Here is a 16,953-nt window from a genome sequence, read left to right as displayed (position 1 = left end):
AAACCTTCTAAAACATCCCGGCCCCATAAGTTGACTGCAGTTCCAGAGATGACGTAGGGCTGAAACCATCCTGTCTGTCCTTCCTCATCTCACCACCTTAACACTGCAGCACTACGTTGTGTGTCATCAGGAACTCCTACCCCCTTAACTGAGCCCATAGCTTCTGCCGTGGAACAACTTGGAGGCCAGAATTCTTTGCTGATAACACTAACATCCGCTCCAGTGTCCACCAGACTCCTAAATTGTTTTCCCTCTATTCTTAAATTAATCATAGGACGGGTTTTGCTAATTTCATGTATCCAATAGATGTCCGAGCTTCCAAATTCTTGCATTCCTCTTTTCCTATTTGTAGCCTCACCTTGCTGAACATAAGGTAGAAGTAATATCTGAGCAATTCTTTGTCCTGGAGTAATTTGCATAACATGATTACATTCTAGTATAACTTTAATTTCTCCTTCATAATCTGAATCAATGACTCCAGGCAGAACAGTTAGTCCTTTCAGAGTGTTTCCACTCCTCCCTAAGTTTATCCTAAAGTTCCCGGTGGAACAGGTCCCCAAATTCCTGTAGGAATAGCTTGCCGAGCAATATTGGGGGTCAAAGTGACCGCTATAGTGCTGTTAAGATCCAGGCTTGTGCTTCCTGGAGTTGCTCGGATGAGGGAATCCACTGTGGGCCTTGCAGGGCAGATTTCCCCTATTGATGACGGGGGTGGGGGGCGCCCCTCTGGCCGTTTCCATTGACCATGCCCTCTGTCTAGATCTAGAGGCTGCCCGTTTCTATGAAATTTCGATCTACACAGACTGGCCCAATGGTTCCCTTTCTGACATCTAGGACACCGAGAGATTGAATCTCTCAGAGGTTGAGTGGTTACACCTCTCCCTAGAGCGCTACCTTGTGTCCTCCGTTGCCTACATTCCTTTTGGAAATGTCCTGCTTTCCCACATTTTTAACACCTTTTATTTCCCACTGTTACTGCAGCAGCGAGTCAATTCGCTTGAAAAGTGCCTGATCCCACATTCTGACACGCTTGAATCATCTCTGTAATGGTACTATTTCTTCTCAGAGGCATCAGGCATTTCTTACAGTCAGCATTGGCATTTTCATAAGCTAATTGCTGAATTAAAATATCTCCTGCTGCCTCATGTTGAATCTGTCGTCTCACTGCTCGAGTGAGACGAGCCACAAAATCAGAAAATGACTCTGTAGGTCCCTGCATACATTTACTAAAAGCTCCCTCAGGGTCCCCTTTTGTTGGTAAAGCCCACCAAGCTTTTCTTCCACAAAGTCTAATTTGTTCATACGCCTGTTGCACATAATGTAGCTGATTTTGTACATCCATATACTGTCCCAGTCCTGCCAGCATTTCATAAGTTATTTGAGCATTCGGCCCTCCATTTGCGCGGGCTTGCTCTTGACATTTCTCCAAATATTCTCCCTTCCATAGTAAATAATCTCCTCCATCCAGAGTTGCACGAGCCAGAGAATAACAATCATAAGGAGCTAAGAATGCTTCAGAAATATTATCCATAATTTCTCCTGTAAAAAGAGCCGTTGGACCGTTTTGAACAACATTTTCTCGCAAAGCTTTTATCATTTTAAAATCAATTTTTTCATGGTGTCTTATTATCTGATTTGGGAGCTGTGGGTCAGCTACTTGTATAACAGGAAAAACAAGCCTTTTCCCACCGACATGTCCTTCATTCCTTCTCTGATGGCTCTCTGTATAGATGATTCTGTTGGCGGCGAATTAAATGTTTCAGGGTTAGGACATGGAGGTGGAGGGGGCCATAAAGGCCATTCCTCCAATTTTTCTTCCCGCTCAGAGAGGATGAGCGGAGGGAACCAGGGGAGGAGGCTCTTCCTCAGCCTCTCTAAAAGGCTCTGGCAAACGCAATATTGTGTTCCCCAGGGAGAAACAGTTTGTTGAGGTAAGTTTTTTCCTGCTGCTGAGCTTTTTTTCAAATTTTGACCAACTTTTTGCCAAACACTCAAGACCTAATGTACCTTCTTCAGGAAACCAAGGGTTATGTTCTATAACATCAAACAAAAACTATAAAAGAATACCTTCCTTAAGCATACAAACCAAAATTCTAATTCTTCCCCATTAGCCTGGCTGAAAAAGACGTTCCCACCCTACTTACAGATCGCCACGCTGCAGCTGGCCGTGGGCTTTGGGTGCGGTGAATTTCCCTCACCGTTTCCTCGGTGAATTTTTTCCACACCTTTTCTTGGTGCATTTTTCCTCCTTCGCTCTAGGCAAAAAATATCATCTCCTCCAGATGTCCCGCGTTCAGGCGCCAGATGTGGGAATCCTTTTCACGTCCCGCGTGGTTCAGGGTTCGGGTTCGGGTTCTGGAGAAGGCCAGCACACAAATGAAAAGAGACTTGGAAAAGTATTAATTTGGGAATATTGGGGGCCAGGCGGGAGCCCACCTCTAGTCCTTCCCCCCTCCTCTGGCCTTGCTATCCCTTTTATTAAGGTTATGGGATACACTCATATCCTTTAGGCAGGAAATTCCAATAATAGCCAATCAGCAAGAATTTACATAAGAGTAACAGGTGGAGGCTGCTTCAACTACCAATATCTCAACTAAACAATGAGTGATTAGCTCCGACCTTTCAGAGCAATTCAGGTTGACCAGCCTTCCAGATTCCCTTTCCCATCTCTCTATTAGTGGGACAATGATGGTTTCCGGCAGTAGTGGAGCCAGACACTTAGATTCCAGTCCTGCCTCTGTCTCTCTCCAGTTGTGTGACTTTAGGCCCATTATTTAACCTCTGTGAGCCTCAGTTTCTCTACCTGTAAAGTGGGGATACCGATGCCCACCTCTTAGGCTGCTGCCTCTCAGCTTGCTTGTGCAGTGTCAGTGATGGTCAGTGAGATAACCATAAGGAGGCACCTGGTACCATGCCTGGCCCATGCCAATGTCCACATCTTCTCCCCCTTCTGAGGCTTTCTCAGGGGCTGTGCCCACTCTGGCCTGGAATGTGTTCCCAGCACTTCCTGTCAGCGTTGGCTCTTCCCCATTTAGCTTCTCTCTTCAGCCTGGGGGCACCATTCCTGGAGGGGGCTGGGGAGTCAAGTGCCCTGGGTTCAGGTCTCACTGCTCAGTGGCTGCCTGACCTGGACTAGTTAGTTACTTTCCCTCTCTGCCCAAGATTCATCATCCATAAGATAGGATATTAGCAGAACCTACCTGTTCTTTGTTTAGGAAGCAAAACCCACTCTAAGAACTTTAAGCAAAGCAGAATTTAATGCAGGGAATTCTGTGCTCACAAAATCATCGGAAGAGTTAAAATATGGGTCTTCAGAACAGAGCAGAACTGCTGCACCAGACAAACAGCTCCTCAGCACTGCCTGGAGCCTCACCGGCAAGCTCACAGGGTCAGGGAGCCTCTGCAGCCTGCACCACCATTGCCTCTCGCTCCTCATCCACCCCTCACCCTCCAGGACCCAGAGGCTGGGCACTGGTCTGCTGCAGAGAACTGCTTCCTCTCCTCGGCATTGCTTGTCAGCAGAACACAGCCCAAGCAGCAGGAAGGAGGCCCCCATCCCTTCCGCCTTATAAATCTACCTCCAGTGCCTGTAATTGATGGAACCCACTCTGCAGTCAGAGCTCCCGCTGCGAGGGGGTGCTGGAAATGTAGTTTTTAACTTTCTAGCTTCTGCAGTATAGCAAGGCACATTAGAAAGAGGGGGGAATGGATGCTAAAGGCCATTGACTAGACCCAACGTGCCATCTGATAGGTGCATTAAGAAAGCTGGCACACTGCCTGGCACATAGAAATCTTTCAGTAGATGTTAGCGGTTATTGTTGTTATTGGGCCAGGGGCATCAGCAGGTACGGGCGCTACCCACAGAACCCTGGCAAAGAAAAGCAGCAGCCACAGCAGTAGCTGCATCAGGCCTGTGGCGCTGTCCCTGGTGCTGAGCGCCCTTCTGCTGCTCCCAAATGCTGGCTGGCTGCCTTATTATTGTAGTGGGCTGGATGGCAAGGTGGAACTCTAGTCCACTCATCCTATTCTGGGGCTTCAGGGGCATCTGAGGGGGCCATTTGGAGCTTCTGAAGGAAGTCTGACCTCAGTCCTAGGAAGAAGATAGCAAAGGCAACATTCAACATTTGTGGTACTCCTAGTTTACAGAAATGTCTCCACATACCTTCTCCTTTAACTCTCACAGCCACCCTGGTGTAGGCAGGATGGACATAATCATATCCATTTTATAGAAAAGAAAACTGAGCAGCAGCAGGTTAAAGTGCAGTTAATAAACAATAGGTCCAGATTTACACCCAATCTCCCGATCCCAAATCATATGTTCCCTCTACTCCATGCTGTGAGCTGGAGAGCAAGACTTGCTCCTGAGGGTAGCCCTGGATACAGGAGCATCTGTCTTTCACTGAGGCCTACAACATGCTGGTCGTTGTGGGAGGACCACAGTGACAAGGGACCTGCCATCAAGGAGCCCACAGATTTGCTGGGGAACTGGCTGTTCGTGTGCCTGCAAAATGGAGAGAATAGTGCCAGGCAGTGGTAGCAAAGGCCAACTGTGTAAAGAGGATGGGGACAAGGCACACACTAGGCTGCTACAGCCCCTGGGCCCAGCTAGATTTCCATTTGAGCTGGGCCCAGGGGCTGTAAATGCTGAGGAGACCAAGGTTCCAGCCACCCCAAGAGGAAGTGGCTTAAGCTCAGTCAGGGCAGTGTAAGTAGCCCTGAGACCTGAGGACAGGACAGAGGGGCAGGCATGGTGCCCCATGAAGAAGAGGCCATGCCAGTAACCTCTGGAGAAAAGCAAGAGTTTGCGGATTCAAGTGAAGAGAGGGTGTGGCCTCTGTAGGTCTCCAGACAGATTTCCTCAGACTCAGCTGGGAGTGAGGGAGGGGAGAGCTCCTGAGAGGAGGCTATAAGGGCAGGTCTCATGAGTGCCCCATTGCAACATGGTTTAAAGCAGCAGTCGCCAACCGGTGGTCCGTGAGGTCCGAAAGTGGTGACCACTGGTTTAAAGGACACTGAGCTACCATCCTTTACCCCAAAATCTCTTTATTCTCCCTCCTTATTTAGAGGGAGTTAGAAAACATTTTAGATGTTCAATAACTCCTTATTCAGATGCCAGTAGCCCTCATAATGTTAAGCTGGTGTTTCTCTATGTTGGCTGTACATAAGAAATGACTGGAGATTTTCATTCTTAAAGTCTGGAGTTGGGTGTGAGTATCTGGATCTACTAAACACCTTCCAGCTCATTCCAGTACCCCACCCCACACTGAGGACTCACTGATCCAAGCCCCAGAGCACTGAATGGGGAGCCATAAATTCAAATTCTGATCCCAAATCCACCACTTACCCCAGCCTTAGGCAAATCTCTTAGCCTACTGGCAACCCAGTTTCTGCATATATTAAGTTGGGTAAACAATTCTTTGGTGTGGAGATAGGAGGAGATTGGGGCCCCAGGGCAGTTTAGAGTGAGGACAGGCTTAAGGAGAAGCTGCACGGCCAGCTGGCATGGTGGCCAGCTGGCATGGTGGGCGGGGAAGGACATTAACCAGAACCCTCATTACAGTGACACTCCCCTCCTCCAAAGGATCTGCGAACCTGGTCCACCAAGCTGCTGTCCTGGAAAGGGGGCTCGGGTGGCCGATCTGAGAGCAGTGGGCATGGAAGTGGATGTGAGGAGCATCCCAGAGCAGAAGGGGAGCTGGGAGGGGGTGCCCACGGCCAGGAACTCCAGTTTATGTTCTCAAGGTTGAGAACCATGGGAAATAACCTTTTTTGTGGTTAACAAAAAGGTGATGAATTATTGAAGAGACTGAGAAGGTCATATGGCAGCGGGGGGTGGGGAGTGGGTGGATTCAGGTGCTCTGGCTTTGTGAACTCTGGGGGGACAGGGTTAGGGGAGAAGGTGGGTGTGCCCTCCCATTTGCTCTCCAAGCACAGAGGCAGCAGTCCCCTACTGGCTGCAGTTTGTGGGGTACTGGACGATTCTTCCCATACTCCACATCTTTCTTCTTCTGGTTCCAGAACAGAGTAGGTGGAAGGGTACTAGGGATGGTCCAGTCTGGGCTAATATTAAACACACACAGTTCTCAAGGACAGTGCAGAGGGCTTTATAGGAATTATTTTATTTCATGTTTACAATGACCTGTGCGGCAGTACTGTTATTATCCCCACTTTCCAGAGGTGGAAACTGAGGCTCAGGAGGTCTGATGGTCCATGGTCACACAGAGCTAGCAAGAATGGATCTGGGATTTAACCCAGTCAGTCTGTTCCATGAAATTCACCGCCAAAGAGAGGCGTTCTCTGATGACCCCCTCTTCCCACCCCTACCCCCACCACACCCCCACAACAGGCAGATCGGTGCCTCTGCTCCATGTTCCTTTAACCGACTCAGATTTCAAGCTTCGTTCTTTCCAGTGTGGTTCTTTGATCACCAGAAAGCTTCATGTCTCTCTTCTTCACACTCAAAAGCTAACTTTCCCTCCAGAAGGGAAGAAGGTCCAGGCATGGTTTAGGGGCGAAGAGAAAAGGTGGGGTGCTATACTAGATTTCCATGGCAACAGTCTCCCTCATTACTGTCTCCACTTGCGGCTTGAGGAGGGTGGTAAGGTGGGGGGAGCCCTCTTCTCTCTTTTCCTTCCTCCCTCCCCTTCAGGCTGGGCCCGACCCAGCCTGCTGGATGGGCTCCACCACTCCAAGCTTCGACGCTGGGACCTTGTAATGGGGGGGCCTCCCGGCAGAACAGCAACCCGGGCCAGACCTCCCACAGCAACCCTCCTCCCAAATCCCAAAGGCTGTGAACCCCACAAAGAGGACCTCATGTTTATATCTCCAGGGTCTATCCAAGGCCTGGCAAGAGTAGCTACTCAGTGAATTCTTGTTAAGGGATAAATGAGCAAATGAAAGAACAAGCCCGTAAGCCATCCCCCACGCTAGCCCCGAGTCTTCATTTCCATTTTCTTATCATGCCACGCTCAGTCTCCCCTCTGGGCTCTGCCAGGCCAGTGCCCTCTACCCATACTTCCCCACTGCACTGTGCTGCTTCCTGCACCTGCTCACGGCTCCCCCTGGAGGTCACTTCCTTGCAGAAGGCTCCTCTGACTTCTCCCATGGCTCCCTTTACCCCAGCTGTTAGCTAGGGGACATGTGGTAGCCTTTGCCTGCCCACTTGCATGTCTCCTCAGCGAGCCTCGCAGCCTCATGTGGGTGGGAACCAGCCTTCCAGGCCCCCAGAGCCTGGCATGATGCCTGGCTTGGGCTAGGTACTCAACCCTTCTTTGTGGAAGGAAGGGGAAAGGGATGAAAGGGGGGAGGAGGAGAGGGAGGGATGCTTTTGGAATGGGAGAGGATGAGGGAGTGGGAGTTGAGTGGAAAAGAGCAGCATCCGGAATGCAACCCTCCTTCTTGGAGCCAGATGGGTGCCCAAAGCTCTTCAGCCCAGGACCCCTCCCCCCTCCGCATGCATAGTATTAAGCAAATAATAACAACAGTCCTTATGGTTGTGTAGCAGTTCTCCAAGTGCTCTCACATCCTGGGCCTGGGGCCAGTCCCCAGACAGACCCGAGACAGGTGTATAAGCCACTGGCCTCGTTTTAAAGGTGAGGATTCAACAAATGGAGCTGGGACCATTGGATAGCCACATGGCAAAGGGTGAACTTGGACTCTTATCTCACATCATACGTAAAAATTAACTCAAAATGGGTCATAGACTTCAATGTAAGAGCTAACATTATAGGATTTTTTAAAACTTATCTTTATTTTTGAAAGTGTTACAGATATCCCTCCTTCTCCCCCCATTCACACTGCTCCTGCCTCCCTAAAATTATAATATTTTAAGGAGCAAAATCTTTAAGACCTTGAGTCAGGCAAAGATTTCTTAGATATGTTACCAAATGTATGGTCCACAAAAGAAAACTGGATGAATTGGACTGTGTCAAAATTCAAAATCTTGATGCTTCAAAAGACACTGTGATGAAAATGAACAGACTGGGGAAGACTATTTGTAAAACACACGTGTGATAAAGGACGAGCTTCCAGAGCATAGAGATGAGGGAAGGGGCCCTGAGCGATGTCGTTGCCAGAGAAGAGGCCTGGGTAACTAAGTCTCCTGGTCTCCCCACTGTATATGTTCCTTTGCAGCAGCCGGGAACTGAGTGGAGCCTCCAGGCCTGAGTTGGACCCTCACTGGAGAACTGACCCAGGTAAGAATTCTCACCAAGGCCTTCAGACCCGCCAGATTCACCTCCCTCCCCCTTTCCCCATCTGCTTCCTCAGCGCGGGCTCCCCCTAGTGGCCACCAGCAGAACTGTAGCTTCTGCCGCAGGTGACCAGCACTGTAAGCTGGATGGATGCCTACCGCATCCACCAAGAGACCCCAGAAATGCCATCCCTGCGACTCCGACCCTCTGGCAGAAAGCTGCTAAAACGTACCATGTTCCATGTAAACTACTACAAGTTTACATTTTACTAACCGTCTTCGTGTAAACGGGTTAACCAGTGACCTGGTTATAATAAAACAGTGGGCAGCCTAGGCCAGTGGTCGGCAAACCGCGGCTCGCGAGCCACATGCGGCTCTTTGGCCCCTTGAGTGTGGCTCTTCCACAAAATACCACGTGCGGGCGCGCACGTACAGTGCGATCGAAGGAGTACCCTAATTAAGTTAATAACAATGTACCTACCTTTATAGTTAAAGTTTAAAAAATTTGGCTCTCAAAAGAAATTTCAATCGTTGTACTGTTGATATTTGGCTCTCTTGACTAATGAGTTTGCCGACCACTAGCCTACACAGAAGGAGAGGGGAGCAGAAAGTAGGGAAACGTAAGATAAGCAAGAGGCTCCCTGCTCCTGTTAGAGGCTGATTTGGAGGGGAGGACGGTGACTTTTGTGCTCTTTTCCCTTTTTCTCACTGTGCCCTTTCTTCCCTATTTTTGTGAGTTAGGACAGTAAGCCCAGACTCCCAGGCTATCACCCATCTCCTGCATGACAGGCCTTTCACCTTTATTCCCTCTCCATCCCCACCTCCTAACTCTCCCTGGTTCCTGAAACCATTCCACTCTGTCCCCTGGAACTCTGAGTCCGCTTTTCATTTTACAAACACCTACGTGGCACTCCCTGTGTTCCAGGCATTGGAACACTCTCCATCCAACCTATCAGCGCACCTTGTTGGCTTTACCTTCAGAATAGCTCCAACACCTGACCACATCTCACTGCCTCTCCTGCTTCCATCCTGGTCCAAGCTGCCATTACCTTCTGCCTGGATTACTACAATTCCCTCGAACGGGCCTCTCTGCTTCTACTTCTCTGCTTGCCCCCACCCCATTTATTCCCAAGACAGGGATCAAAGTGAACCTGTTGCCCTAGCCCGTTTGCCTCAGTGGATAGAGCATCGGCCTGTGGACTGGAGGGTCGTGGGTTCATTTCTGGTCAAGGGCACGTACCTCAGTTGCAGGCTCAATCCCCGGCCCTGGTTGGTCAGGGCACATGCAGGAGGCAACCAATCAATGTATCTCTCTCACATTGATGTTTCTCTGTCTCTCCCTCCCTTCCACTCTCTCTTTAAAAATCCATGGAAAAAATATCCTCAGGTGAGAGAAAAAAAGTGAATCTGTTAATATATAACTCATTTCATGTCACTCCCTGGCTCCCCACCCCCCCATCTGTGCCCTTTGTTCTCCCCTGTCCAGCCACCTGGGCTATTTGCTGTTCCTCAGCACCCTAGGCAACATTGGCTCTGCCTGCAGTGCCCTGTCCCCCGTAGCTGCATGGTTTGCTCGCTCTCTCAAGTCTTTGCTCAAATGTCATCCTCTCCGTGTGGCCTTCCCCAATTACACGCTTTCCAATTCTAACCTCACCCTCACCCCTGCACTGCTTCTTCCCACCAGAATCCCATGAGGGAGGGATTTTATTTGTCTTGTTCACTGATACTCATCAGCATTAGTCTGGCACAAGGCAGTTGTTCACTAAATATTTGTTGAATGAATGAATGAATGAATGAGCCTACTTTTCTTGAATGAAAACGAAGAGTGAGATGAGGTCTGGAGCCCAAACAAATGATCTTTTAAAATCAGGACAACTTTGCAGATAAGCCCAAGCAGCTCTCAGTGGCCTCCAGTTTTTACCCACGCTTTCCACTCCTATCCATGCCCGAAGAACACGGATCCAGTGACCGTAACCCCTGCAACCGAGTCTTCCCAGAATGCTCAGGCTCACTGGATTGGCAGGTGCTGATCTCCCGGGTTCAAGGTCAGCGTTAGACAGTGACATTTACTGAGCCCATTCTTACCTAATTTAGTCTTTGGAGCTATTGCCTCTTCTAGGAACTGGATCTGAGACTCGTAGGATGTTAGAGGTGAACACCAGGGGGCCCTGTCTGCGTGGGTGTCCCGTGAATGCAGTGGCTTCATCCCCTGAACCTCATATTTCCACTCATATCCGATCCACCTTTATGAAGTTTGATCACTTATATCCAAGAAAAGCTTTATAAAGGTAGAATTAAGAAGACAATTGAGATGTGCATTTTGCAATTATTTTTGTAGAGGGGTCAAGTAGTGCACAATGTACGCGCTCCACGGCGAGCTGGGATACTCTGCCATCGCGGCCCCGGGTTCGAGGAGGTTGTTCTCTTACAGGGTGGGGCTGCGTGCCATCTCAGGGCAACCCTCCTGCCTCCATCAGTTCCAAGCTGGCACTGGGTACTCGGTGCACCTCCCCCAACTCCCCGGCAGGATCCTGCGTCTTGCAAAGAGATTCCTGTGTCTGACCTGGACACTCCTCTGTTCCCCAGGATGGCTGCCTCGTCGGGCAACCTGAATGTGGTGGAAAAGGCGAAGAACCTGACGGCGAGTGACTGCTTTCGCTCTCGGAGCACCGTCCTGCAGGGACAGCCCTTCGGAGGCATCCCCACCGTGCTGGTCATCAACATCATCTTGTGGGTGGTGAGTCCTGGGCAGGGCTGTGGGCAGACGGGAGGTCTCAGCTGGGGGCGGACAGTCGCACTTTCACAAGTGATGCCACAGGGACCCCAGCTGTTCAATGGACACCAGCCACCGTGTGGGGACTCCCTGAATGACAGTCCCACCCAGTGTGGTCCGGGTGGGCCTTGGGAAGGAGGGGCTGGAAGAACAGGCCGCCTTCCATGTGCCATTGTCCGGAGGCTCCCTGGCAGTGCCCTGGGGCCTCCCGGCACTCTCCCCTTGCTGATTTCTTCAAGGGGAGTCTTGCTCAATAATTCTAAACATGCCCCAGCGCCTTCATTCAACAAACTCTGAGCATCCGCTCTGCACCCAGAAGCTGCTGGGCATAAGGCATGACTCCTCGACAGATGGCTACCGCCTGGGGGAGTCCCAGGACCTCAGGGCAGGGTCTCTGCAGGGAAATGCTGGGGCCGGCCCAGGGGAAGGCATCGCAAGCTTCTTGCCCATCTCTCCCTTCTGGCCTGTAGCTCATCGTTTTCATTTACTCCTTCCTCCGGAAAGCCGCGTGGGACTATGGGCGCCTGGGTCTGCTGATACACAATGACAGGTGAGGAGGCGCTGGGGTCATGCCAAGAGCTGCTTGCTCCCTGGAGAACGTGCTCTGACCCGTGCCCAAGCAGTCAGCAGGCATCGCGTCAACGGGTGGCATCTCATCCCCCATCCCCTCCCCTGCCCTGCCCTGCCCCTCCCCACACGAAGGTGACTTGGAGGGCAGCCATCTCTGGGCACAAGGCCACTTTTTTCTCAGACTCAGGCTTTCTGGATCCCGTGACTCCCAAGATGTGTTGGGCACCTGGAAACAGGGTGATCACCATGTGTATCCAAAGCTGTGTGCTCAGCAAACAGCTCAGGTGTGTCTGCTACTGGGCAGGAGGTGACTGCAGCCCTCGGCCCAGGGAGCAGGAGGGAAGCAGGGCAGGCCCCTGAGGCCTCTCTCTCCTTTCTGCCTCTCCGATGCTTTTCCTCCGGCAGCCTGGCCTCGCTGATCTACGGGGAGCAGAGTGAGAAGACGTCTCCCTCTGATATTCCCCTGGAGATGGAGCACAAGGACAAGGTGAGTGCTGGGCAGGCCTGGCCGGCAGGGTGGGGGTCCTGGCTCAGCAGCAGCCCTACTGTGTGCAGGAAGGAACCTGATCCTAATTAAGGGCTTTGAAGTCAGCCAGACCCGCCCACTTCTGGCAATGTGACCATGGACACATTCCTCAGCTTTGCCAAGCCTCAGTTTCCCGGTCAGAAAAATGGAGATCGCAGCCGTACCTACCTCCTAGGGTGCCAAGGAAGTAGGGGATGGTTCTAATATTGTAAAGGGGCTTTAGAAACTAATATGGCTACTCTCCCCAAATCCCCAACCCTTCTCGCAGCCCCAGTCCTGCCCCAAGCTCCCACTCGGAGCCAAGGACTCACCTCCTTCTTCACATAGAAGATTCGAGATATTAGGCAGGGCCTCCCAATCTGCCCGTCCTTCCTTCTCTTTCCTGTCGAATGCCAGTCCCCCGCTGTGGCCTGTTTGTTCATTCAGCCAGTTGCTGGGAGCGCCTGCTGTGGGGGCAGCCACAGGTCTGGAGGCTGGGCACTGGGCAGTGAGTAACATGGAGCCAGCTTTGCCTCATGGCACTTTCTCCCTGGGTGAGAGGCAGACAGAGGCATACAGGGCAGTGGTGCGTGTATGAAGGAAAAAGGGACAAGGAAGGCACTCAACCACGATGGAACGGAGCTGAAGCATCACAGACAGGGTCAGGGTGATGTGGGGCATAAGGTGACATTTGAGCAGGACTGAAATGTAGAGAGGGAGGGAGCCGTGAAACCTTCCCTCACCCCCTTCTCACCTCCCATTCACCCCTCAGCTCCCGCGAATGTGGCTTCCACCCCCCTCACTCCACAGATGGTTACTCTCCCTCCCTGGTGCCCTGGTCCAGACAGCCCCAAGGTCATCGTGGTCCCAGACCGGGTGGCCCAGGGGACGTTCCTCAGTCCTCGTCTCATCTCCCGAGCAGCTGACCCTGTAGCCCATCTTCCTGTCTTGAGCAGGCACTTCCAATTGCTTCTGTTGACCTCATGCTCTCTGGGTTTTCCTTCTACCTCTCTGTCCCGCCCCCCAACACCGGGAGCTCCCACAGCTGACCCCAGACCTTCTCCTCCTCCCCTTCTCATGGGCAATGTCTTCCCCACTCATGACTTCAGTTGCCACCTCTACACTGATCCCTCCTACGTCTCCATCTCCAGCTAAGCCTTCCTCTGGGCTCCTGCCCCATTTATCCAATGGCCTTCAACACATCTCCACATGCCCTGGCCGGTGTGGCTCAGTGGGTGGGGCGTCGTCCCGGGCACCAGAGGTTGTCAGTTTGATTCCCAGTCAAGGGCACATGCCTGGGTTGTGAGCTCGATCCCGGTGGGGGGCATGCAGGAGGCAGCCAACTTATGCTGTCCTCACATTGATGTTTCTCTCTGTGTGTCCTTCTCCATTCCCCTCTCTCTAACAACCAATAAATTACTTTAAAAACTATATCCATATGAATATTGTAAAGGCATCTTGTATTGAATATGTCCACACATGCCACCATCTCCCGCCCTGGTTCCCTGGTCTCAGACTCTTCCCACCATCCACCAGCTGCACCTCATGTGCTCTTGCCCAGGCCCCTGGGCATGGCCAGTTCATGACCACGTTGTGTGGCTTTGACCTTCTCGGCTTTGTTTCCCTCCACTTCTGCCCCATCCCCATCCAGGCCTCTGCCAGGTTCTTGCTTGGGTGACTGCAGTGGCTGTATCTGATCTCCAGGTCCGCACCGGCCCCGGGCTCCATCCAGAGTGACCCACGTGAATGGGGACACCCGTTCCCCTGCTAAAACTTCAGTGGCTTCCTCATGCTCTTGTGCACCTTGATCTTGTGGTTTGGCCTCTTGCCCACTTATCAGTCTATCTCCTTCCAACTCCCTCACCCCTGGCCCCTGGCCATCTTTTGGATCAGGGGTGGGGAACGTCCAGCCCGTGGGCTGTATAAAGCCTGTGAAATCATTTGGTCAGGCCCTGCCAAGGCATTAATTAGGGGTGAGTTAATTCAATGTTTGACCAAAGGTAGCAGGCTGATTTTTAAGTTGATAATTTTGTATGGTCGGCAAATGATGTTATAAAAATCCAAATGGCCCTTGGCAGAAAAAAGGTTCCCCACCCCTGCTTTAGAGCCTCAAAAGTGCCACCTCCCTCCCCTGCTCTTCCCTCTCCACCTCCCCCACTGGCCCTCTCTGAGCCAACATACCCACCCTTGTTAGATTCCAACTCCCCACCCCATCGAGGTCCAGATCCTTTGCTGTATACTGACGGGGAAAGCATCCCTTTAGTGCCCCTAACGCGGTCTGTAATGATATACCCACCCCGCAGCCCAGTGCTGGTGCTTCCCAGTGAGAGCCAGTGCTGACCTGGGCTAGCTCACTGCTGTCCCAGCCCCAGCCTAGCCTGTGGGGTATTAGGACCTGACACAGCTCTAGCTGTTGGATCCAATGAGTAAGTGGAACCATATTCCTTCCGTGGTCATCCCTCCAAGAGAGCGGGTCCCTTTACCTGCCAGGATCTCGCGATGGGAACAAGAGCAGTCACACCTGCCTTGCCAGGTGGTTCTCGGGTTTACTTTTAGAAACAACACTTTGGTTGGTTTTTTCATTTTTGTACAGTGACAAAAATCATTTCCTTTTTAAGTATTAAGAGAAACATCATTATGGCAGCTAAAGGGCAGTCAAACTGAAGAGAGTAGAAGTTCATTTGACAAGGAGGGAGAGTGCCCCAGCCTGGGTGACGGGTCTGAGCCAGGCTGAGGGGTGTGGGAAGCAATCCGTCTCGCCAGGGTGCCCGAGCCTGTCAGGGCAGCGGCATTACCCCGTGTGGCAGAGTGGGGAGGAAGAGGCCACCAAGTTGGGTGCAGTGAACTGGCCACTGTTGCTGCGTCTTGCCAGCTAAGCTGGCCCCTGGGAACTTGTGGCCATTTCCTGCATGGGGTGGGGAGAAGACGAGAGGCGGTTCTCGGGCCCAGTGTTCAGCTGTTAAGTTTTCTGAATGCCTCTCAGAGCTACGATGTGTATGGATGTGTGTGCGCATATGTGTGTATATGTGTATGGGTGTGTATAAGTATGTGTGGATGTGTGTATTTGTGTGGATGTGTGTGTATGTGTGTGTGTGTGTGAGAGAGAGAGAGAGAGAGAGAGAGAGAGAGAGAGAGAGAGAGAGACAGAAAGAGGGAGGGGGAGAGACAGAGAGAGAGAGAGAGAGAGAGAGAGAGAGAGAGAGATGGGTCCACACGTGCTCACTTACCCATTTGTGTCAAAGTGATTTTCATGGGTACACAAGCCACACTTCTCCTTCCCAGCTCTGCCCTATGCTGTGTGAACTCCAGGTTATGTATGTACCCTGTGACGTGGTTCCGGGAAGGTGTGTGCATAACCATGAGGGGCTATCAGCAAACCTACTTGTTCCTTAGTGAACACAGCCCTGTCTGCCCAGGGGTGGGCTGTGAAGAGACTCCATGCAGCGAGGAGTGGCCGCAGGACTCAGCCCAACTCTCGTGTAGCTGATCCCCCCTCCCTGGGGACCTTACCAGTCAGCAGTCTAGCTGTTCCCCCCTCCCTGGGGACCTTCCCAGCCGCTGCTGTCCTCATCCTGCTATTCCTCATCATGGCGCTGACTCATCCCTGGGCATCTGACCCTACTTTAGTTCCCCAGGACGTAGCTGGGGAAATGGTCCCCCCCTGAGGTGCACTCCACCCATGTGGACATTCCCACTGTCAATCAACTCAACACAGGGACAGGGCCTTAGAAGGTGGGCCTTATGCCGAAGGGAGCAAGGAACATCCTTCATTCCTTGTTTGCCTGCCCCTCATTGTTTCCTTTGGGGACACACCCCCTTCCCAATCTGTGTGGCTCCAGGGACCAGCAGCCAATGGGCCTGCCTGGTTCACTGATGTGCTCCTGACCCAAATGGGGCCAATCGAAAGCTGCAACCTTTTCCAAGGTTTTGTCAAACCCCCCTGGGGTCCAAGAAGGAAGCATGCACCAGGATAACTTACCCGCTGCCAGATGTGGCAGCTCTTACAGCCCTGGGCCCCAGCCAGCCTCATGCACACTCTTCCCAAGCGGACTCCCACTCTAGGCCCTCCCAGCCCCACCCCCAAGGCCGAGGCTACCTTTCTCCACCACCCAGACACTCCAGACAGCCAGAGCCCCAGAGGAAGGCATGTGAACAGGACCCCCAGATGCTAGAGAAGAAGCCCAGCTCACACTAGTGTTACCACAAAGGCTAATGTGTGGCTTGAGGTGGGGAGGTCCAAGAGAAGGAGCTGCGTCAGGCATAGCTAGATCCAGCAAGTCTAGTATTGTCATCGGGACCCCTTCTCTGGTCCTCTCTCTTCTGAACCGGCTTTTTCTCAGACAAGATCCTGCATGTGGCATCGAAGAGGGCACCAAGCCACTCCAGGCTGCATGGCATTTACCAAAGTGCAGGAACTCAGAGGGAGAGAGACCCTCTCTCCCAACAGCCATAGCAATCCCCTTAGGACAGTGGTCGGCAAACCACGGCTCGAGAGCCACATGCGGCTCACAAGCCGCAGTTTGTCGCTCTGTTGACTAATGAGTTTGCCGACCACTGCCTTAGGAGAATCCTCATTGGCCCTAGTTGGGTCATGCTCCTGATGGTCACCTGACCATGTTGGCAGCTGCCTACTTGATGGACAGCCTGGGCACCGGGCTACCTGCATGGGGGAGGGCCATTTCCCAGAAGGAAGCATTGAGGGGCAGATGGAAAGCAACTGATGTCCACCCCAGAAAGAGTCCCTTCTCTCCCTCCGGCTCAAGCATCATTTCCTGAAACGGGATGCCAGGTGGCAGGAATGTCAACTCACTCACGGGGAGACATCTCCCTCAGCAGTCACCCCCGACCCCAGACCGAATCAGCCTCCCCCCAGGACTCAGGCTTTCTCTTCCCTGGGAAGGAGAGCCGGATGGA

The 16,953-nt window shown here is 52.0% G+C and overlaps 1 protein-coding gene across 3 annotated transcripts in view; it reads left to right on the top strand.

The window, feature by feature from the left end:
* Positions 1-16,953, top strand: part of TMEM63C (transmembrane protein 63C) — a 70,718-nt gene that overhangs the window by 24,190 nt on the left and 29,575 nt on the right. Inside the window, exons 3-6 of one of the 3 annotated variants that reach the window (XM_080648665.1) lie at positions 8,134-8,195; positions 10,778-10,928; positions 11,435-11,514; positions 11,940-12,021. In XM_080648665.1, the coding sequence (XP_080504791.1) occupies positions 10,779-10,928; positions 11,435-11,514; positions 11,940-12,021 (312 nt within the window). In that variant the 5' untranslated portion in view covers positions 8,134-8,195; position 10,778. Of the gene's footprint in view, positions 1-8,133; positions 8,196-10,777; positions 10,929-11,434; positions 11,515-11,939; positions 12,022-16,953 lie in introns of those variants that run through there. The other 2 variants (XM_080648666.1, XM_080648667.1) reach the window with 2 other exon arrangements.

Source organism: Plecotus auritus (genome assembly GCF_963455305.1).
Source record: "Plecotus auritus genome assembly, chromosome: 1".
Lineage (NCBI taxonomy): Eukaryota > Metazoa > Chordata > Mammalia > Chiroptera > Vespertilionidae > Plecotus > Plecotus auritus.
Note: the sequence above shows the minus strand (reverse complement) of the source record. Positions and strands in the feature narration are given on the sequence as shown.